General features: G+C 39.1%; 1 protein-coding gene across 3 annotated transcripts; it reads left to right on the top strand.

Annotated features, from left to right (window-relative positions):
• Nucleotides 1-200: 200 nt before the first annotated feature.
• LOC145346738 (RNA-binding protein 12-like) lies at nt 201-24,429 on the top strand. 3 transcript variants are annotated; one of them, XR_013887730.1, is made up of 3 exons: nt 201-300; nt 1,746-1,818; nt 23,613-24,429. XR_013887730.1 is itself a non-coding variant. In XM_080194407.1 (3 exons), the coding sequence occupies exon 3, from the start codon at nt 11,027-11,029 to the stop codon at nt 13,226-13,228; it is 2,202 nt and encodes a 733-aa protein (XP_080050533.1). In that variant the 5' UTR covers nt 201-300; nt 1,746-1,818; nt 10,999-11,026; the 3' UTR covers nt 13,229-14,483. The 3 variants fall into 3 exon arrangements, 2 of the variants coding, with proteins under 2 accessions (XP_080050533.1, XP_080050534.1); XM_080194407.1 differs by lacking the exon at nt 23,613-24,429 and adding an exon at nt 10,999-14,483; XM_080194408.1 differs by lacking the exons at nt 1,746-1,818; nt 23,613-24,429 and adding an exon at nt 10,999-14,483.
• Nucleotides 24,430-24,819: the final 390 nt, after the last annotated feature.

Here is a 24,819-nt window from a genome sequence, read left to right as displayed (position 1 = left end):
CAAAACCAGGCTATTTAAAAAAATCAACATCGATGCTGAAACTGCGTGAGAAAGGGATGAAGGCGCTGGAGGTCATCCCCTAGTCTTGAATCAGGATGATTATGATTTATTATGCGAGTGTGACAAGTACAGAGCTGGCAGGACCTACAGCTCTTCCCCCTCCCCTCCCCCCTTCCCCCTCCCCCTCCCCCTCCCCTCCCCCTCTCCCCCACACACGCTGCGGAAGCGCCATCGTGTCGGTGACGGAGAGAGAACTGGAGGGGAGAGAGAAAGGAGAAGAAAAAGGGGGCGGCCGGTTGGGTATGGACTCGCTTCTGCCTTCTCTGAAGGCTCCGGCTTTCCTCCCTCTCTTTCCGTGCGGCGGGTATCGAAGCCGAGTCGGTGAAACCACGGTGTGGGTTTTGCTGAGGGGGTGGGGGTGACTGGGTGTCCATTTCCCCTTCTCCTGGTGGCCGCCCTTACTCCTGTGGGTGGGAGGCCGGGCTCATGGTGGAGGCCACCGGCCTAGAACGGGGTGGGCAGCCGGAGTAGGGGATTTTTAACTGTAGCCCAGTTACCGTAGTGCCCCCGCTTTCCCATTCTAGCCCCACTGTATGGTGCGGGGGGGAGAGAGTTGCAGCCCCATTTTCAAACATCCTTCAAGAGGACCCCTCCACCCAACAAAAGGAGCTGGATTTGGCCTCTTTACCCTGTTGCTTCAGCAAACCTGATCTGCACTTGGTGGGGGGGAAAAAAGAAAATCCTTCAGATTTGAGGGGCAGAAAAAAAACAACAGCGAAAGCAAATCATATTTTACAGCAGGGATAGTTTGAGCCGTAGTTCCTCTCTTAAGCAATGTTAAGTTTGAGCAGTTACTGACAAAGTAGTTGAATGGTTATGTAATTAATTCTGTCACTCGGGCTGTTAGTGTGTGGTTTTTGTGGTTTCTCCGTGTAAATGTGTGTGTTTGAAACTGAAGATCTCTTTCAGAGGAAGAAGCGCCATATCGTGTTGATTTAAATCATGTAAATTATATTCTTCAAAAGAAGTGTGACGGAGTGCAGGATTTTGAATTGTTAAACTATGAATGGCTTCTGCTTTACTTTTTTTTTGATCTATTCCTTCCCACGGTGTTCATCTGAATCCCCTCCCACAAAGCGATTTTATAAAACCTAGATGCTTGAGAAAGTATGACAAATGACAAAAAGCTATCTTAAGTTATCAACTGGCTATATGTTTTATTTGATAACACTACAGTGAAGCTTTTGGGGAAGTTTTACCACATTTAAAGGCCCTACAAAATTGTAGGTTGAATGTTTCTATCCGGTTTTTGCTTGTATTCAGTTTCTGCTAACGTTTGAGTTTTTCAATTTAATTTGCAGAATTTTGTTTAGTCAAGCAGAACCGTGGGTTTAACATCTCATTTTCCCACATCTGTAACAATATTTCAGGCAACGCTTTGGCGAAGCTATGCTCCCCTAAACAGAAGTTTTTTATTCTCAAATGGGTCTAAAAATTTTGGATGCACATCAGTTTGTAAAGACATTTGAAACATTAATTCTACTAAATGTGTTCAGTTAATTGGATTTTTTGTGCTTTTGGTGTGGAATGAGTGAACATATAAAACATCAGCACTATTTAAAAGCTAATTTATATAAAATGGATTTGATATCAGCTAGTTGAATTTCTTTGCTTGATAATCCCAACATTAGCTTGGTTTTAATTGCATTTGTTATGGGTTTGACCTTGTTGAATTTTTTTCACAGTCTGTAGAGTGCAAAAAAATTTGCGAATTTGTCCCAGGTGTCTTCAGATTCTTAAAGAAATTTTTTTTTACAGGTAAGTGCCGTACAGATAATTGAATCTCTTAATTGGGATAAAACATTAACCTTGTTGTTTTGTAACCCCTCCAACGGCACTTGAATTTCTTTTAATGCAAATCTTATGAAAAATTCATTGAGCCAGATTGGTGAATGGAGAAAAAAAACAATTTATAGATTTGCCAGTGACTGTGAATGGGTAGGAACTCTTATTGTGAATACCCAACAATAGAGCACTTGCATTTTTCATGCATCACAATTTGTATAATGCAGTTTTTTGATTATAGTAAGACAATAATTAGTAAATATGCAGTTTCATTGTTTTCCAAATTTAGGCAATTTCTCCTGCACCATGTATCTAGATATGGAGTGCAGGGCTAGAATTGCCTTGAGTAGCATTTTTGACTTTTTATTTTATGTTGAATTGACATATTTGCCAAAAGCTTTGGTGAACCTGACTTTTTTTAGGTTCTTGAAATTGCTAAGTTTCCCTTTTAATTCAATCCATGGGAGTAAACAAGAATTCTGTGAAAGTTGTTAAGGTACTGGACCAGAAGCCCAAGTTACATTAGGAAGGCAGACTAGACTCTGACATTTACTTTGGCATAAATGTGAGGATAGGATATTTCTCTCCAGGATAGATTCTGCTGACAAAGTATGTATCTTTTTATAGTAAAACAAACTTCATTTAATAACATTTTAAATATAATTCTAACAAATTAAGCAGCTTAACCATCAACAGTTAAGAATATTTAAAAATGAAAGAAAGCAATTTTTCTTACTAGCATATGATTGTTCCAGTTCCAAACAAGTGCCAATCATGCAAAGAACAAAACCACTTTCAAATATAGTTAGCAAACCCAGGGATAGTTGCTATAAATTGCGTTAACATTCTTGAAGCTATCAGAGAGATTTTGTGGAGAGAGTATTCACAGGAACAGCCTGCACGTTCTTTTGACTTAGCAGATCTCCACCTGCAATTGCTTAAGTTTAAAGTTTATTTATTAGTGTCACAAGTAGGGTTACAGTAACATTGCAATGAAATTATTGTGAAAGTCCCCCCAGTCACCATACTTTGGTGCCTGTTCAGATACACTGAGGGAGAATTTAGCATGGCCAATGCACCTAACCTGCACAGCTTCAGACTGAGCGGAAACTGGAGCACTCAGGAAACCACAGACAAAAGGATATGCGGGTTCTGCACGGACAGTGACCCAAGCTGGGAATCAAACTTGGGCCCTAGTGCTGTGAGGCAGCAGTGCTAACGGTTATGCCACCATGCTTAGTTCTCCTCCCATCACCACATTGGCACCTGATTGAACTCATGACTCTTTCAATCAGGCTAATAAAAAACACCAGGGGAAATTTCCATCTCTGAACAAAAATCCACTACCTCTATCCTAAGCACAAATGGCTAAAATAAGTAAGTATCCTGCTCTCCCAGCATCTGGGCTGCATTCCTTCTATACATGCTGACTGTAGAATAGTGCTGAATTTTTAACTAGATCTCTTAAAAACAATATATCCATATCAATTGCACTACTATCATCGCAAAGTACATTGAGTTTAGGATACTGATGCAACTGAAATTATAGTATTATCAGCTTTTTTATTATCTTACTTTATTTTAGAAACATGCACAAAATACCTGTTGCCCATCATTGTAATTTTATAGTTCTACAGTCTAGATCAGAAATCTGTTATCTGAGCAGGTGAAGGACTGCATGGTTCATTTAGTTAGTTTTAAAACATGTTGCACAGAAAATTTTCACTACCCATTTGTTTACTTTTGGAGCAAATAATCATCTAAAGTCTTAAACTTAATAGTGACTTCAAAAGGAACAAAAGTTGATGAATCAGAAATTAAGCAAGTATTCTGGATACGTAAAGTGCAAATTCTATGTTGTCAAGTGAACTTTGATTCATAGAATCTCTACAGTGCAAAAGGAGGCCATTCACCCCATCAAATTTGTACTGAGCACAATCTCACCCAGGCTCTAGCCCTATAAACCCACTTATTTGCCCCCCTGACCCTAAGGGGCAATTTAACATGGCTAATCAATCTAACCTGCACATCTTTGGACTGTGGGAGGAGACCGGAGCATCTGGAGGAAACCCATGCAGACACGGGGAGAAAGTGTAAACTCCACACACAGTGCCCGAGACCGGATTTGAACCCATGTCCCTGGCGCTGTGGGGCAGCGGTGTTCACCATTGTGCCACCGTGCTGCCCCAAATCCAGTAGAATCCAGTCTACAGTATCTGATATTTTTCAAAAACATTAATATTGTGATCTACTTGAAAGAGCCATCCATTATATTTAATGCTTAGTTTCATGAGGGCTGCTGACTCACATGCAGTACGTGATTTTCTCAATGCATGGAATTATTTTGAAAATGGCATAGTCGTGGATTTTAATGGTGGTGGTATTTTACATCGAGTTGTTTGTTTCATAGAGTTGAGGAATTCTTGGAAAAAAATGTTACTAACTTGAGATTGCTTTGTGTGTACAGAAATAGAATTTGCCCACCACTAGTGCAACGTCAATTGGTCTGGACACTGCAGTATGGGTGAAAATGTGTGATGGATTCTGCATATGGAGGGCCTAGATTACATGTTGTAGAGTTTTAAACCCTAGGTCCTTTTTTTATGCACCTGTTTGGAGAACGAGAAATGTAGTAGTCAGTAAACTGCACTTAACCGGACAGAAGATTGTGTGCAAATGATACCATTAGAACTTTGATCAGTTACATTATCTCAGGGTGAAGTGCATTCCACTGAAGTGCAACTGCTGAATTGTAATGTTTCATATTGTAAAGGCCCAGGCCAGAAACGCCAAGGTGTTTTGTGAAGTTAGTCTAGACCCTAAGTATTGCGTTTGATTTTGGCATTAGTGAGCATAAAGTGTGTCATTCCGGGTATGATTCAAGTGAGCCACTGGGAAACCTCTATCAAACAAAATTATTTAAGAACACAATTAGAATATAACAAAGTATTGGCATAACTTTTACCAATAACATGACTTAAACATGACAGTATAATTCCTAACAGCTCTGTTAAGAATTATACCAATTAAGAACAATATCCCATAGATGTACACCCTCCTTCAGAATTAGTTTGCGCTAAAACAAAAATGCTCACGTGATATTAGATTTCCAACTTTTTAAGATCTATGGACAGAAATCCAAACAGCAGTTTTCAGAGAAGAATATATCCTCAAGGCAGCAAAACAGAGAGGTAAACCTAGTCTCTAGCAGCTTCCAGTCTTCACACATCAACAGTGACACTAAGACAGCAGAATCTCCAACTCTAGAGAGCAGAGTAAAGAGATGCTGCTCTCTCTGACTCCAAAAACAAATACCAAGCTGCTATTCTCTGAAAGCCTTGCTCTCCCCTGATATGATCTGACCTGTCAATTATCTCAATTAAGTTCTATTCTGCAATCTCCATTGAGAAGTCTCAACACCAGGTTAAAGTCCTGGTTTTTATTTGGAATCATGAACTTCTGGAATGCTGCTCCTGCATCGGGTGAGTGAACCTGGTGTTGTGAGACTTCTTACTGTGTTGACCCCAGTTCAATGTCAGCATCTTTACATCATAGCTGCAATCTTGGGAGGACTAAAATAACAACACTGCATTAGTTCAAATTGAAGCAAACATGATATCAGTTATACTACTTTAGTAACAAAAGAGGTTACTGATTATACACAAAACAGCTCCAATAAAATGCCGTGGACTGGTAGAAACATTCTGGCATAGTATCATCCCACCTCCCCGTTTAAGTAAAAAGCCATCAATAATCAAAAAGTTGCTTCATTTTACAAACGCTTTTCATTCTGCATTTGGTGCACTACTTATAAAAATCAAAACATGCAGACATAACAGTAGTATAGTCCATTTCAGTCGTTGTCTTCCACTGTCGAACATTCCTTCATAAATTCGTGACAAAGCATTGGCAATCATATTCTCTTCCTGCCACATGTATAAGTTCCAAATTAAATGACTATAATTGTAAACTCCATCTAAGCATTCTTGTATTTTTATTAATTTTTTCCAAAAATGTGAATGTATTCTGATCAGTGTACACAATTATCTCAGATGGAATACTGCAAGATAAATGTTGAAATGTTGCAGTGCCAGCATCAAACTCGAGATCTCTTTCTCAATGGTTAAGTATTTCTTATGATATTCAGCTTTTTGGGAAATAACCAATAGGCCTCTTATCCTCTTGTCGTCATCTTGCAATAGTATACCACCAACACCAACTCGCATCAATGACCGTCTTAAATGATTTTGAGAGATTTGGTTTGGCCAGTACAGGAAGTGGTTAATACAGCTTTCGGAATGTCAAATGCCTGCTGACAATCCGTGGTCAACTGAAATTTGCTATGCTTCTTCAGGTCAGTCAGTGGAACATTGACAGCGCAGTACAGGCCCTTTGGTTTTCATAGGTCGGCGCAACATCGAAGACCGATCTAAAGCCCATCTAACCTACACTATTCTAATATCATCCATATGTTTATCCAGTGACTATTTAAATGCCCTTAATGTTGGCGAGTCCACTACTGTTGCAGACAGGGCATTCCACGCCCTTACTACTCTCTGACTAAAGAGCCTATTTCTGACATCTTCCTATATCTATCACCCCTCAATTCAAAACTATGTCCCCTCATGCTAGCCATCACCATCCGAGGAAAAAGGCTCTCCTTGTCCACCCTACTAATCCTCTGATCATCTGTTAAGTCACCTCAACCTTCTTCTCCAACGAAAACAGCCTCAAGTCCCTCAACCTTTCCTCATAAGACCTTACCACCACACCAGGCAACATCCTGGTAAATCTCTTCTGCACCCCTTCCAGTGCTTCCACATCTTTCCTATAATGCAGCGACCAGAACTGTACACAATACTCCAAGTGCGGCCGCACCAGAGTTTTGTTTAGCTGCAACATGACCTCATGGCTCTGAACCTCAATCCCTCTACCGATAAAAGCTAACACACGGTACGCCTTCTTAACAACCCTATCAACCTGGGTGCCAACTTTCAGGGATCTATGCACATGGACACCGAGATCTCTCTGCTCATCCACACTACCAAGTATCTTACCATTAGCCCAGTACTCTGTATTCCTGTTACTCCTTCCAAGGTGAATCACTTCACACTTTTCCGCATTAAACTCCATTTGCTGCCTCTCAGCCCAGCTCTGCAGCTTCTCTATGTCCCTCTGTAACCTGCAATGTTCTTCCACATTGTCCACAACTCTGGACTTTAGTGTTATCTGCAAATTTACTAACCCATCCTTCTACGCCCTCATCCAGGTCATTTATAAAAATGACAAACAGCAGTGGTCCCAAAACAGATCTTTGCGATACAACACTAGTAACTGAACTCCAGGATGACCATTTCCCATCAACCACTACCCTCTGTTTTCTTACAGCTAGCCAATTTCTGATCCAAATAGCTAAATCATCCTCAATCCCATGCCTCTGTATTTTCTGCGATAGCCTACCATGGGAAACCTTATCAAACGCTTTACTGAAATCCATATACACCACATCAACTGCTTTATCCTCACCCACCTCTTTGGTCACCTTCTCAAGGAACTCAATAAGATTTGTGAGGCACGACCTACCCTTCACAAAATCATATTGATTATTCCTAATCAAATTATTCCTTTCTAGATGATTATAAATCCTATCTCTTCTAATCCTTTCCAAAACTTTGCCCACAACAGAAGTAAGGCTCACTGGTCTATAATTACCAGGGTTGTCTCTGCTCCCCTTCTGAACAAAGGGACAGCATTTGCTATCCTTCAGTCTTCTGGCACTATTCCTGTAGACAATGACGTCACTAAGATCAAAGCCAAAGGGTTTGCAATGTCCTGCCTAGCTTCCCAGAGAATCCTAGGATAACTCCCATCCGGCCCAGAGGACTTATCTATTTTCACACTTTCCAGAATTGCTAACACCACCTCCTTATGAACTTCAATCCCATCTAGTCTAATAGCCTGTATCTCAGTATTCTCCTCACAACACTGTCTTTTTTCTGTGTTGCTTTCCTGAACTCAAAATGTCTACTTTGTCTTCCCCTGTTCTTGTTCTCTTTTAGCTATTTGATCAAACATGGTTTCTGGCAGTTGAACTGCAACTTCCTTATCTGTTTTCTCCTCTTGTCTTAATCTGTGACTTTGTGACCTTGTTCCCACACAATCAGGAAAAATCCCAGGATACATGTCTTTCGACACCTTTTGTTAGATTTTTACACTGGCTTTTCAACCACATTAGGCATCACTCCCATTTGTGATCCAGCTATATCATTACCGAAGATAAACTGTGTCCCTGGACAAAATAATTTCTTTTACTCCTACCATTTTCCACTAATCTCTTCATCTTCAATTTATATAATGGAACACTACTCTTCTCACCCCGAATGCCATGTATTACCACCACCTCTGGCAATACTTCCAAACTGCATAACTTTCTCCCCATCAAAGATTGCCCCGTATCTCAAAAATGTAACTTATTTCCTATTCATCCTGGTGAACATGAATTAACTTTACCTACACAAATAAGTTCTTTAAAGAGATTTAACATTTCCTTCTCAACTATCACTATATACATTCTTTTGCATCTCTTTAGCTTCAACTGGGCTTTCCTTTACCACTTTAACAAACCCCTCTGGCTTATTCTGTTTTGATGTGGAGATGCCGGCGTTGGACTGGGGTAAACACAGTAAGAAGTCTGACAACACCATGTTTAAGTCCAACCGATTTATTTGATAGTAAACCTGCAAGCTTTCGGGGTTTGCCCCTTTGTCAGGCAAATGGAGAGTTCTGGCCTCAGACAGAGCATACAACAGCACAGACATCTGTCTTTATTATCTCCCACGAGATCTCCTTTACCTTTAACGCCTAAGGATTTTTTGTTTCCTCAGTTTCTATCCTGGTGTCAGAAACCAAACTTGATTTATGAACTAATCTATAATCTGCCATTTCTGCTGCTAATCTTGCAGTTTTAATCTTTTGCTCTTCCATGAGTTCTCATTACTTCAGGAAGTGTATTTTTAAACTCTTCCAAAATAACTTTCTTTAAGAGCGTCATAAGTTCTTTCCTTAGATTTCTAAATCGCTGGTTGTAGGCTTCTGGCACTAGTTCATATGTACTTAAGATGGCTTTTTTCATCTCATAATCCCTAGATGCCTCCTGTGATAGTGATGCAAATACCACTAGCTCTACCTACAAACTTTGATTCAACAATACCCACATGGTCTGGCCATTTCATTTGCTTAGCTACTTTTTCAAATGAAATGAAAAGGGCTTTTACATCATTCTCATCAAACCTTGGCAATACATGTATGTATTTAAACCAAACCCCTGCAGGACTTTGACTACGATAGCTTTACTCTTCCGTAATATCCTCATCCGTATCCACTCCTGGACTATACTTTTATCGCCACCATTTTAAATTGATATTCACTTTTCAGTGCCACTTTCCGGAATTCAAATTCTCTTCTTTTTCCTTTTTACACTGCCAGGCCTATTCTTTCCTTTTTAAGCTTGCCTGTAATTCAAGCAGTTTCAATTCTTTTACTTATTTGTTGAGCTTTTTCTGCTGTAGTTGCCTCCCCATCTTTTGCTTTTGCTGCTCTTTCTTTTGCTTCTAGTTCAAACCATCTTTAATTTGTAGTTGAATTCTACCCACTTCTGATGATTCTGAATCTGTTTTTGCAATTGCAAATGCTGAGCTTTCACTGCAATTATCTCCGCCCTCCTCCCCCCCCTTCAAGCAATGCCAACTGCAACTTATTATTCAATCCCAAAAGTTTTGCTTTACCCAACTTGTATAAACCACTGAGTGACTTCTTGCACACGCAAGAAATATTTAGCCACTGAGAGCGCCATTATTCCACAACATACACCCTATTTAAACCAAATGAAAAGAAAACGCAACCATATTCACTCAATTTCTTTGAGTCCAATAATTCTAACCCAAACAAGGAATATAGATTTTAATACAACAAATAGCCCTCAATTGTTAAGGCCCAGGCCAGAAACTCCAAGATGTTTTGTGAAGTCAGTCAAGACCTTAAAGTTTACATTTGGTTTTGGCATTGGTGAGCATAAGGTGTTTCATTCAAAGTATGATTTAAGTGACCTACTCGGGAACTTTTATCAAATAAAGATTAGAATATAACAAAAAAATTAGCATAACCTCTACCAATTATAAGACTTAAATATTGCACAATATAATTCTTAATGGCTAGCTATCACTATTATTCCAATTTAAAGCAGTACCCCATAGACAATGCTCTTTCTCAGAATGAATTATCACATGCGCATACTTGTTTTAGTGTTAGTAGATTTTCGACTTTTTAACATACGTGGACAGAAATCCAAACAACAGTTTTCAGAGGATAGATCCTCAAGACAGCAAAACAGAGAAGTGAACTTAGCCTCTAGCAACTTCCAATCTTCACCCTTCTGAGACAAAGGGATACCCCTCTTTCTGCAGTTTCCAAAACAGCAATACTTAGACAGCAGAATCTCCGACTACAGAGAGGGGAATGAAAAGACACTGCTCTCTAACTCTAAACAGCATCTGAAACCACAACTAAGCTGGCATTCTCTGTGAAAGCCTAGCTGTCCCCAGTTATGTGACCCGACCTGTCAATCATCCTAATCAAGCTCTATTCTGCAATCCCCAGGAGACAACAACAGGACACTGCATTAGTTCAGATTAAAACAAACATGGTAACCATTATACTGCTTCAGTAGCGATAGAGGATACTGGTTGTAGATGACACAGCTCCAATAAATGTCAGGGACTGCTAGAAACATGCTGCAAAGAAACATGATTAAATTACAGTACTAAAAGACGTACTATCGTCACAATATGTATGTTTTCACATGAAACACACCTTCAGTCATTTCAGTCCTTGTGGAGAACTTGTGATGTGAAAGACATATTCAAAGCAAGTCCGGTGCATTTGGTGGTGGTTCACGAATTGGGAGTTTTTGCAATTTGATGGTTATATTTTTGAAGCAAAGATCAATGTAAAACAAAGTTTGTGTCAAGTATTTAAAAAAGATTTATTCTAAAAATGAGCATTTCTGAGCTATTTGTATAATTTGGAAGTTAATGCAGTATCCAAAGCCTTTTTGACATAATTTGACATCATCCTGTGTGCCTTTCTTGCCTGCAGGTAACTTTTACTATTGGTAGAGCTCAGCATGGCTGTGGTCATCCGCTTGCAGGGGCTCCCAGCTTCTGCAGGAACCTTGGATATTCGTCACTTCTTCTCTAGATTAACCATTCCTGATGGAGGGGTGCATATAATTGGTGGTGAACTGGGAGAGGCATTCATTGTATTTGCTACAGATGAAGATGCACGGCTTGCTTTCCTGAGATCGGGTGAATTTCTTAAAGGGAGCAGAACCAAGCTAACGCTAAGTAGCAGAAATGAAATGCAGAGTACAATTGAGATGAGTCGTAAGAGATACACACGCTCCAGTGGAGACGCATCCAGTTATAAAAGGCCGGGATTCAATAACTCTGGCACAGGTGGGTTAGGTAACATATCTTCTGCTCTAGCTGAAAACTTAGTTGCGGCTATGCAACATGGAATTAATAGGGATGTATTTCATCCCAATGAAGCTGGAAGTTCTGATATGAACAACTATGGCTCTCGCATGGATCCCATGATGAGTGGTAGTATGTCCACAATGGCTTTAGCTTCACCACAGAACCTTCCAGGCACTCCTTCCTCCATGTCTGCATTATTTGGAATGCCCTCTAGAGCAATGAGTGATAGTTTGGACAAATTTAATGGCTCTGGGGCAATGGATCCCTTTGACAATTCAGTTTACAACAATCAAAGGAGAGAACAAGGAGCTTTTAATTCCGATGATGTTTACTTGCGGTTGCACGGCATGCCGTATTCTGCAAGAGAGCTGCAAGTAAGAGAATTTTTCCATGGTCTACAAGTTGAAGCAGTTCGTCTGAAAAAGGATTATCGGGGTCTGAATAATGGAGTGGGTTTTGTACGGTTTGCCAGCCCTTGGGATGCTGCTGAAGGACTGAAGCGTCACAAAAAATACATGGGGCAGAGATTTGTAGAGGTGTATCGAGCCACTGAGCTTGAATGGATTTCCGGGGGCACCGATTTGTTCATGGAAGATAGGCATTCAGATCTAAATAGAGATAATAGAGGTCGTTCCCCACTTCATGAAGAGAAACATTTCCATTCTCGAACTCGATCAAGATCACCTCGAAGGCACAGATCACGATCTCGTTCACCTCATGATCAAGATTATTGGGTTCGGTTGAAAAATGTACCCCATGGCATCTCAAAAAAAGAGGTACGAAATTTCTTTGATGAACTGAATGTAACAGGTGACCAGATTTATCTTGTATATGACGCCCATGGTAGACTTGCTAAGGAGGGTTTTGTGAAGTTTAAAAGCAGTGCTGAACAGCGTAAGGCTCTAAGATACCATAAGAAATGCATTGCAAACCGTCCAGTTTATCTATACCCTATTTCTAAAAGAGCCATGTTAGACTTGGTTTACACTCTTAAGAAGCAAAAATCAAAAGAAAAGTCTACTTACAGAATTGAAGAAAAAGAATACCAGTCCAGAGATGGAACACACTCCTCAAGGTTATATATTCATGTTTGTAATCTGCCATTTGATATCTCCAAACCTGAGGTCTACAAATTCTTTGAAGAATTTGGTGTGGCAGATCATGGGATCCAAATACTTGTTGATAGTAATGGACTTGGACTAGGGGAGGCCCTGGTCAAGTTCAAGTCTGAAGATGAAGTACTAAAGGCTGAGCGCTTATGTGGTAAAAGGCTTGGAGGACGAGAAGTTGTACTAAAGCTGGTTACTTCAGAGGAGGTGCTTGAACTTGGTGTCGGTTCTGTGCATGAAAAAACCAAAGGTCAAAAGGAGAGTGATTACTTTGGTTCGTATGGTAGGGATGGTGATCATTCATTATCTCATGATATGCAATTCTTTGAATCTTCTGGAAATATGGGTTCTGTATCGTCTATGCAAGGACCAAGGTATGGCCAAGAAGAAGGACCATATGGAGGTTTTAACACTGGAAGCAGCAGTTTTGGCAGCCACAGTGGAGGGGGATTTGGATCTCCATTTGATTCAGGCTATCAGCGTCATATGGGAATGTCCAATGGCACGGCTGTTGTGAAGGCTTGCAATCTGCCTTTCAAATTCTCTGTTGATGAAATACTGGACTTCTTCTATGGCTATCGTGTTATTCCAGAGTCTGTCACTGTACGGTACAATGAGAAGGGGTTACCTGCAGGCGACGCAGTAATTACATTTGAAACAGTCGATGAAGCAATGGCTGCTGTTCGTGAACTGAATGAGAAACCAATTGGAAAAAGGAATGTCAAACTAAGCTTGCTATAAGCACAGTGGAACCTGCATTTTAGTTTTTACACAAATCAATATTAGGTTCTTTGAAGTAAAAGACAGTTGCTGTCTGACCACTGGTTCCACTGAACTGAATAAATAACTTAATTGAGTTGTTGTCGCTTGTAACTTTTCAGGCAAATATGATTCCTGTTGAAATTGTTTTTGTCTTGTGTTGCCAGAAAATAGTTGGCTCTAGTTTACTGCTTTGAGTAAATATTAAATTTTGTCTTGACTCGATTGATATTGTTTAGAAGACTATATTCTAACTTTGTTTAGTTTCTTGCTTTTGATGGGATTTGAAAGTTAAATGCTGTCACAGTCTAGATGGTTGAAAGTAAGCTTGAATAGTGAACTTCAGCATGCAGAAGTTCTGCATCAATTTTATTTTTCACTGTAAAAGGATTGAGTGAAACATTTTAAATGCTCAATATCCTGTATAATAATTGTAACTTTTTAAACCATTTTTTCATTTATCCTGATTCCAGTTTAAAGCAAGTAAAAGTGATGAGAGACTTATGCTGACCAAGTTTTACTCTGAGCATAGTGAGATGCACAGTGGAAGTGTACACATGATCCCGAAAAGCAAAAAATAGATTGGTAGTGTAGCATTGTTTTAGTAAGCAAAACCAGCCCAGGTTAATAATTTGAAGCATTAGACTGCAGAAAAGCTAAATAATCTGAAAAGTATTTCAAAATTCAAATTTTTTTCACCCATTATGTAAGTGACAACTAAAGGAACACTTTCATAAAATGACTACAGGTTTTTAGTAAGACATAACTTATGCTGAAACATGAGTGGAATTTTGTTCTGCCTCTTCAAATGAGGGTATTCATGTTTCCAAAGGGTAAGAAAAAGACAATTTGTAACATATTCCTATTTGTTAAAAACATAGGAAACAGTTGCTCAAGATTTTGGAGTTTCAGTCCAATTCCATATCTAAATATTTGAATGCATATATGATCCAAGCCATTCTCACTAAATGTACCAGATTTGTCCAGTTCAATCCTTGTCAAGAATGATACTCAAAATTTGATTTTTGCATTTGTAGGTCTGTTAACATTCAATTAAATTTTTAAATATCTTTTGCATTTGTGTTTACTGGAAACCAACATTGTGTTGTTTGATGGTTCAGATGTTACACAGTAAACATTTTTCTTTGTAATAGAAAATGGTTTGTCATGTATGAGAATGTACTTAAAAGCCATTTTTTAAAGTTGTGAAGACATTACTAAAGATGTTTGTGATTTATTCTGTATAGTTTTTCTTTCTGCTTCAAAATTACCCTTAAATAGAACAGTTAATGTAAACTGTTTTTTGATGGGGTTGGGGAAATACATTGTTTTATTGAAGCAATTAACTTGAGAGTCAGGCTAAATATGGTTTAATCTCTCAAACCAATCTATATGGATGTGAAGTGAGCCTAAAGGTGTTTTTTGCTAGGCCAGAATATCAGATTTAAAATAGATTTTTAGTTTTTCATGACGTGAGCAGTAAAAGCTAGTTTCAAAATTGATGTCTTTTCATCTCTGATTACAATTCTCTTCACTCTTGAGAAAGATCAGTAACAATCAGCATCAGGATACCAACTGTTAGCTCAAATGCAATAAAGGTAGTTCAAATATAACCTGGTTGAATTAAAATGTGTAGGTATTTTTCTATTGTTTCATTTTACTATCGGGTGGTGCCAGAATTATCAGTGCTTGACCATCTATCTTAGTGTAGATTAATACAAAGAAGTATTCCTTAATTTTCAGTTGACATTAATATGTTTGCTAAGCAGTGTGAATGAATGGCATGAGAACATTTTGAGATGGAAGTGCCATCACACAAGACAAACTTCACAATTTAAATACAGACTATTAATTTAAAAAAAAATCTTTGGGACCTGGTGCTGCTAGCAAGGCTGGCACATTTATTGCTTATCTCTAGATTCCCTTAGTCCAGCTGGACTAAAGTTGCTGGAGTGACGTATACTCAACATTATGTAAAGTGTTCCATATTTTTACTTGGAAACAATCAGTGATAATATCTGGCCAAGTGAGGGTCATGTGTAACTTTGCGGGAGCTTGGAGGTTGTGTTCCCAAGATCTGCTTGATCTTAGGTGGTGAAGGTTATTGGTTTTGGCAGTGCTGTCAACAGAACCATGGCACTTTTGTGTAGCTTAGCAAGTAATTGTTTGAGATAAGAACAAAAAGTGCTGAGCTAACTCAGCAGATCTGACTGCATTGTAGAGAAAAATAGTTAATATTTCAGATCTAAATGATTCTTCCTGTAGAAGGATCATTTGGATCTGGTCGTTTAACTCTGTTTCTCTCTAAGTGCTGCCAGACCTGCTGGGTTTATCCAGCATTGTTTTTATTTGATTTCCAGCATCTGCAGTATTATGTTTTTATTATTTAAATCTCCTGAATTTTGTAATGAGTGCCATTGCAGCTGTATCCATCCAGAAAAGTGGAGTGTGTTCATCACATTCCTGACTTGCACTTTTACAGATGTTGGAGAGACTTTGGAGAGTTGGGAGCTGAGCCACTTGCTCTGGAATACCAAGCCTTTGACTGCATATTAAATACTGATTTAAGTTTCTGGTCATTGGTGACCACAAGGATAGTGGGGTGCTCTCTGGTAACAATGCTAAATGTTAAGATGTGGTTAGGTTCTCTTTTGGGAATGCTTTTTGACTGGCACTTGTGTTGTGTGAGTTACATGCTAATTATCATCCCAAGCCTGATGTTGTCTTGACCATCTGCTGTTTCATTATGTGGAATTACAAATGGAGCCTGCAATTATCAGCGAACAATCCGACCTTATGATGGAGGGGAAAGTCAGTGACACTCAAGACACTTGAGCAACTCCTGCAGACAAGTCCTGGAACTGAAATAATTTATACCTCCAGTAGTCATCTTCCTGTATGCTAGATACAACTCCAATTATTGGAGAGATCCCTCCACCCATCCTGTTAATTTCTCTCTGCTAGGTCTCCTCGATGTTGTGCTTGGTCAATGCTGCATTGAAGTGAGGGCGTTCATGCTGATCTCGTCTGTGGAATTCAACTCTTGCTTCCATAAATTGATCAAAGTTGTAATGAGGTCTGGAGCCAAATATTGCTGGTGGGAACATTTGAGCAATGGTGGTGTGTTAGCCCCATCTGAATTCTGTTGATCCTTCCATGATTTGTTTATTGGGGCATGCTGATGGGACAGTAAATTTGCTCTGGATTTGTCCTGTGTTTATGCATAGGCTGTACATGGACAATTTTCAGTGTCTGGTACCTATCTGTATTGTCATTGCTGGAATGGTTTAGCCTGGAGTGTGACTAGTCCTGAAGCCCAGATCTTGAGCACTCTAGCTGGAATATTATCAGGCCACATTGCTTTTGTTGTGTCCAATATTCTCAACCATTTATTGGTGGTGCCTGGAGTGAATTGAATTAGCTGAAGGCTAACAGTTGTGATGGTGGATATCTCAGATGGAGACTGAAAAGGATCATGTACTTGGCAGTTCTGGCAGTAGGTTGTTCACAGTGTGTTAGTTGTCTTTTGAATTTGGATGCTGGGCTCTGCCATAGTTGTGATTGTAAGTGGAGGTTCCTCCTTCCAGTAATTCCTCAATCGTCCATCACATTTCATGACTGAATTTGGCAGGGTTGTGAGCTCTGTTTGTCTATGGCAAACTGGTTTTGATTAATGTAGTTTTGCCAAGCTGGCATTTTGTTTTTTAGATATGCTGGTGCTGCTCTTCTATAACTCTCATTGAACCCAGATTGAATACCTGGCTTCATAGCATAGGAAGAGTAAAGGATAAGCAAGGTTCTTTTAAAATCTCCATCACAACAGTAACTTAAATTCTTGTGGTTTTGATGGTAAAAGGTATGATACTGTATTTCATTAAGTTGATGCTAAAGATCAAATTTTAGGGAAGTGATGGTATCAATACTGATTGCTTATATTTTTTGTTTATTTCCCAAAAACCCTTCAGTTGGATTTTAATTTTTTTCTACCAATATAAATTATGATTACTTGTTGAGGATTTTTTAATGCATACCCTTCATTTTGGATACAATCAATTTTTCAGCAATAAAGTAAGGCTACCTCCCAGGGACATAAGAATTATGTTTTTCGTGAAGACTCAATTTTGACATAATTATCTCTTAAATTAGCTGGGAGAATTTGATCACTATGGTTTGTGATCTATCTGTATTAATTGGCTGATTTCAGGCTGAAAAAATGTTTATCTGATTGCCTTTGGGGGATTGAAGAGAGATTTTTGTTAATAGTAGGGAGGAAGAAATGGTGGTAAAGCTGAGATGTCCACTAATTAGTGGAACAAGTGTATACTGGCCTTTTTTTTTAGTCCTAACTTTATAACAAAATGGAAATTTCTTAAATTGCAACTATTTGCAAAGTTATAAATCTAACTATCCAGAAATTGCAATTGATTTATTTTATGCCAAGTAAGGTCATATCTATTCTTCAGACATTTTGAACTAAACTATGAAAAGTAAATTAAATATGGCCTTCACACTTGATTAATTTCTTTCTACGTGCTGATTGACAGAACTCTCTGTGCATTCGAATGAGTTGGAGTAGGGTGGGCTTGTAAACGTTCTCCTTCACAGCAGTGTGCCATTTTCTAAATAGTGTATTTAAATGGTGCAATACAGAAATAATCCAGAGATTTTAAAATTATCTCCACAAATAGAGAATATAGATTTTTGCAGCAGTATCTTCCTAATGATTTATTTTGTGAACTGCAGAGAGTGTACAGTAGTTGTATCCAAATTTGTGTAAATTCAATCTTTCACTTGATAGTGGTGTGGTCTCCAGTTCTGAATACGTTTTTATCCATGTATAATTCTAATCCTGAATTATTGAACAATTTTAGGATTTTAATCTTTTCACTACTGTTAGCTATGTCTTCAGCTGTCAAAACTGTAAACTTGAGAACTCACTCCCTAAACCTTTCAAGTTCTATTCTCTGTTTTAAGGTGTATGTTTTAAACTGGCATCCTTGACCAAGCTTTTGGTCATCCTGCAAATATACCCTCTGTAGCTCAGTTTGAAAGTTTACTATGTAGCACTTTGGGACATTTATATAGTACATTTACCAATGTTACTTTGCATTTTGTTAACACAATTTTGTTATTGGAATCTTATACTAATTTTGTCAAAGTCGCATGAAAGTGATAATGAAACTGCAAACTATTTTGACAAAGTAATGTATACACATTTGAGCAACTTCAGAGTTCCTGTCGTGTGGGTCCACAAAATTATCTAAGTCAGCATTAATTGTCTGTAAATGATGACTAGTATGGAAAATGTTGCACTTGTATTGAGAGGGTGGAGTTTGCTCTTTTCAGGCTTGGATCAGCATCAAAGTTTTTATTCTGTAGTTAACCTTGCTGAATTTGATCTGGGAGTGCCTGAAAAGGAGTATGCCTAATCTTTTCAAAATCAAAATAATTCAAATGCACTAACATGGAATTTGCAAAGTACTAGCTTCTCTTCGTTGGTTCTGGAGATTTTAAACTTATTTGGTAAACATGATGGAGGCGGTGTACTCGAAGCATGACTTGAGGGATAAATGTTAACCAGGAGACTGGGAAAAACTTCCCTTTTGAGAGCGTTGCATACACCTTCAGTGCTGCAATAATGAGCCAGCCTAGATTACGTGTTCAAATTTCATGGAGTATGATTTCAACACGCAACTTTCTGGTTTGGAGGTAAGTGTGCTAACATCGAGCCAATGCTTATTAATAACTTCTTACCACCTGAATATTTTAGATTCATGCATCTTTGTTAGTGATGTGCAAAATTAATTGGTCTAATTTTTTTTTGCAAAATTGTAGCCTCTTGACATTTCTACTCTTTAAAATTTTCAATTCTTTGGGGGTAAATGTGGAAAGAAAATTGGATACTCTATTGTAGGAAAATTTTGGCTTATGGTTTGAGAGCAACAATATAAAATCGTTAATAGACAAAGATCAAGGATTATGGAAGAGGGGGTGCATTGGAGAGCCGGTGGATGTGGTCTTTCTGGATTTTCAGAAGGCGTTTGACAAAGTACCTCAAGAGGTTATTGCAGAAGGTCGAGGGACATGGAGTTGGGGGTAGGGTGTTAGCGTGGATAGAGGATTGGTTGTCAAATAGGAGGCAGAGAGTGGGGGTCAACGGGTGCTATTCGGATTGGCGGATGGTGACTAGTGGAGTGCCCCAGGGGTCGGTGCTGGGGCCTCAGCTTTTTACCATTTATATAGATGATCTGGAGGAGGGAACCGAGTGTAAGGTGTCGAAATTTGCTGATGACACCAAGATTGGGGGAATGGCAAATTGTGCGGAGTGTGTGGAGAGTCTGCAGAAGGATCTAGATAGGCTGGGTGAATGGGCCAGGAAATGGCAAATGGAATTTAATGTTGGCAAGTGTGAGGCGGTCCACTTTGGTAGGAATAATGGTAGGAAGGACTATTACTTACGGGGCGAAAAACTGCAGCAGGCGACGGTGCAGAGGGACCTCGGGGTCCTTGTGCATGAGTCGCAAAAACCCAGCTTGCAGGTGCAGCAGGTGGTCAGGAAGGCGAATGGGATGCTGGCCTTCATAGCGAGGGGGATTGAATATAAAAGTAGGGAGGTCTTGCTGCAGCTGTATAGGGCATTGGTGAGGCCGCAGCTGGAGTACTGTGTGCAGTTTTGGGCGCCGCACCTGCGCAAAGATATTTTGGCCTTGGAGGGAGTGCAGAGGAGTTTTACTAGGCTGATACCGGAGTTGAGGGGGTTGAGCTATGAGGAGAGACTGAATAAACTAGGCTTGTACTCGTTGGAGTTTAGAGGAATGAGGGGAGATCTCATTGAGACGTATAAGATGATGAATGGGATGGATAGGATAGAGGTGGAGAGACTCTTCCCGCTCAAAAAAGACAGTAGGACTAGGGGGCACAGCCTCAAGATAAAGGGGAGGCGGTTTAGAACGGAGTTGAGGAGGAACTTCTTCACTCAAAGGGTGGTGAATCTCTGGAATTCTCTGCCCGTTGAAGTGGTGGAGGCTGCCTCGCTAAATATTTTTAAGACGTGGGTTGATGGGTTTTTGATAAGAGAGGGGATTAAGGGTTATGGGGAGAGGGCGGGAAGGTGGCACTGAGCCACGACAGATCAGCCATGATCTTATTGAATGGCGGGGCAGGCTAGATGGCCTACTCCTGCTCCTATTTCTTACGTTCTTATGTTCATTGGGGAGGAGGATAGCAGGAAAGTGGAAATTAAACTACAAAATGGTCAGCTATGATATAGAATGGTAGAGCATTCTCAAAGGATCTAATGTCCTACTACTGCGTTCCTCTGGCAAATTTCCCTGGAATTGTGGTCTTAACCTGAAGGAATTGCTTACTTAAATAGTAATTGAACTAATTCATGAGCCTCCATGTACAAATGAGATTATTTTTCATTTGTGCCATTGTCTGCTAACAGCCCTTTTTAATAATTTTGGGGAGAGGATGCCCCTGATAACTGGGGAGTCCAGAGCCAGGGTCATAGTCTGAGGATATGAAGTAAACATTTAGGACTCGGATGAGAAATTTCTTCAGAGTGGTAAGCCTGTGGAATTAGCTACCACAAAGCAGTTGAGAAAATGTTATATGTTTTCAGGAAGATGTTAGATATAGCACACGGAGGCCAAAGGGATCAAAGGACATGGATGGAAAGTAGGAACAGGTTACTGAGCTGGAGGATCAACCATGATCATGATGAATAGCGTGGATCAGGCTCAAATGGCCTACCGCTCCTGTTTTCTATGTTTCAGCACACTTTGACACATGCAGAACAGAACAATGTTTTTCAGAATATCACCTGTCAGATGGAAACAAATCGTATCCAACGTTAAGGAGTGAAGACAGTTCAGTGGATACAGTGTTGAGTTCTAATTAAGATGAATTTAGAGGTCCAAAATGCTTTCATGTGACTACTATTCAGGAGTTTATCAACATGTGTCTTGGTCTGTTGGGTAGGCATCATCATAACGAATGGATAGATGCTCAGCATGAATTCCAAGCTTATTTGTGTGTCATGATTTTTGTGTACCATCTATCCCATAAATTAGCCTTTGCTAGTACTGTGGGCAAATGATTTGAATATTAAAAAAATATACAAATATTGTTGCTATTCTGGGATCCAATTCATGATAATGAGTTGAGGTTTATAGGGAACGGGCATATAGCCCAGGTCAGATCTGTTACAATCTTACTGAATGGTGGTGCAGTTCCCAAGGAACCAACAATGATCTATTGCTGTTTTTTGTGTGTATGTTCTTTATGATACACACTCATTTCATGTACAAGAAAATGGCTGCATTATTGGAAAAGTTTACACTGAGGTGGATTGAATATGCAGTGTGTTTCTGAATTCTAATTAAAGATCCACAACAAGGGAATGTTGAATTATTTTAACAGGTGAATTTGTATGCAACATGGAAGTGCTGATACCAAGTTGAGCAATGTTATGATCCCCGTGGAGATCAACATGCCAAAAGAACTGAATTTACCAAAGGACTTCGACTGGGGGGAAAAACCAGTGGACAAGCTTTCACTTTTTTATAACTTATAATTAACAATGAAGTCAATTCATGTTTAATTTATGAAGATTTTAATAGGCAAATTATGGTTAACAAGTTATACATTCTGTGTTTGAATTGCTGATGATACAAAAATTCACTAGGCAGCTCACTGCGCACACAGGGCACCAAATTCAGCTACTGTAAAAGCTCTGATCTTCCTCAGGTAGAATTCTAGCTCTGTTCCTTCAAGCATTCAGCTACTGATTGTTTTGCGAATAGCTCTCATTCTACCTGGATTGCATTGGTACAATCTACAGCAAAATAGTGCACTGCTCCAGAACCACCTTAACTTTGCTCCCTTCATTAATTGTGTGGATCCACCAGAATTTCCTTTTTTATTTGAATCATCAGTAACAAATTTGTGTATAAATTATGGTCATTTAATTAAAGCAAGAAACAGCGAATGCAACCTTGCATGTGTCTAATCATCCGCTCCTGGTTCCAGCATTCGGGTTCTCCTTTTTCAACAGTTCCACTGTCTCACTTAAAGCAGTCATGTTGGCCTTTTCCATGTACTGCCCCAGTCACAGATCACATTTTGTGCCCCTTTTATCCACAAAGGTGCCCAAGGACAGACTTTGTAAATTTTCCCAATGCTGTCCTCCAAGCAATCGTCTACTCAACAGCAGCCATGCTTGAAGTTTCCCAAAATCTCTCATTGCAATTCCATGATCCAAGCAGGCAAGGATAAATTTCACTGCCAGAATTACAATGTAAATCTAAAAAGTTGTCTGGGAAATATTCCCCTGATGTTTGGCTCCCCAAAGATTCCTTGGATTCCATTGCAGTGTGACATTTTCCCTGATGTGCACAGACCAATTATTAGAATAATTGCATTATGTCTGAACTAGATTGAGTATTTTTTTGTTTTAAATTGCCATTGTAGTTCATTGAGGCATTTTATTACATTAAAAGGTGACATATAAATACAAATTGTACCAAACATTTTGCTAAGAAATCAATTTTGTTACCTTTTTAAGAAATATTTGTTATTGCTACTTGCCATTTTCTTGATGGAAACAACCACAAATTATGAAGGAACAAATGCATTAGTTAAGATTAAATGTCTACCAGGCTTGCTATGTGTAGATTGGAAGAATGTCAGTTTTTGATCAAGTAAATAGAAAATTTGTTTGAAAACATTTAATTGAAATATTTAGGAAATAGGGTGATAGTTTCACAGGTACATCAGGTTCACAGCAGAATAACTCCTGTTCACTCAATAGTGACAGATGGGTTTGGTGGAAGGTTGGCATTTTTTCTTTTTTTTCACAAAATGAACAATATTGAATGCAGAATTAACTTCATTAGTGAAGTGTAAATTTTATTGCCCAATGTCCTGTGCTAACTTCGCTAGTCAGAGGACAGGGTCTTTGAACCATGTGTCAGATGGGAAAATCGGGCAAGATCCCAGGTGTATGGATGATGATTTTCAAGCCTGGGCTAGTTGTTTCTTTGGAGTTGAGGAATTATATAAAACAAACAGGTTTCACCCACAAATTAAATTTCCTAAAACCAAAGGCTACATTTACCTGACTTGAAGTAAATGCTGTTCACGGGCTTCAAAGTTACCTATACGAATTTGACTGTGATTACAACACACACACGTCTTTTTGATGAGGATCACAGCTTAAAATACGCTGTTTCTTTCAGACAATGATCATTGATATTATTAGAATGCAGAACAAGAAGCGTTCCTCTTTAACCTCCTGCTTTATTTTGTGAAGTAAAAAATGTAAATTTTGTTTTCTTTTACTATAGTCATTGTTCTGTTTCAGGCATTTCTTGCAGATTTGTGTCTGGATGGATGTTCAGCCATTTCTAAAGAAAAGGGTGATTGGGGGACATGAGGAGAGAAGAAATGACTTATCTTCTATTCCCATCCTGGAAGGGTGACCTATTTTACACATTTGGCTGCTAATTTAAGATGGAATATTGTTGGCCCCTTTTTGGGAAGGCATTAATCCTGTGTCTGCTGGCCATGTTGGGGAAATTTGAGAAGCTTTATTAATCACTTTATAAAATGCATGAGTAAAATGAGTTTTATTACTACTAGAATATGTTATATATTTAAAGTTGGTCTTCCAGATGGCCTAGTGAGGACTTGCAATATGTGGATCGATGTGACACTATGCAAGATGGGCCAAAAAAAGCTCAGTATTCAAGTAGCATGTTTGATTGCAAGTTATGGAACTGTTTTTTTTTTAAATATGTATAAATTTGGACACTTCAAGTATATGATTAACCTAACTCAACAGAAGAAGATAACTTGGATCATGACTGATTTTTTTTATCCCTCTTATTTTTATTTGCTGTGCTCCATTTTGCCTGTTTCCCATACCTTTTGACTTGATTTTTTTTCTTTGTCACATGTATTGAGATAATGAAAAATATTGTTTCTTGTGTGCTTACACAGACAAAATCATACCATTCATAGAGTACATAGGATACAGAATATAGTGTTGCAGTTACAGATGGGATGAAGAGAAAGATCACTTAATATATGATAAGTCCATTCAGTTGTTTGATGGCAGCAGGGAAGAACCTGTTCTTTGGTACGCGTTCTCAGACGTTTTTGTATCTTTTTCCCGACTGTGTGTGGGTCCTTGATTTTGTTGGCTGCTTTTTTTGAGGCAGCAGGAAGTGTAGAGGAATCCATAGAAAATTACAGCTCAGAAACAGGCCTTTTGGCCCTTGTCTGTGCCGAACCATTTTTTTGCCTAGTCCTGCTGACCTGTACTTGAACCATATCCCTCCACATCCCTCTCATCCATGAACCTGTCCAAGTTTTTCTTAAATGTTAAAAATGACCCCACATTTACCACTTCATCCGGCAGCTCATTCCACACTCCCACCACTCTGCCTGAAGAAACCCCCCCAATATTCCCTTTAAACTTTTCTCCTTTCACCCTTAACCCATGACCTCTTTTTTTTTTCTCCCCTAGCCTCAGTGGAAAAAGCCTGCTTACATTCACTATCTATACC

The sequence above is a fragment of the Carcharhinus amblyrhynchos genome, chromosome 8 (assembly GCF_965287045.1).
Source record: "Carcharhinus amblyrhynchos chromosome 8, sCarAmb.v2.hapA, whole genome shotgun sequence".
Classification (NCBI taxonomy): Eukaryota; Metazoa; Chordata; class Chondrichthyes; order Carcharhiniformes; family Carcharhinidae; genus Carcharhinus; species Carcharhinus amblyrhynchos.
This window is presented reverse-complemented; position numbering and strand designations above follow the sequence as displayed.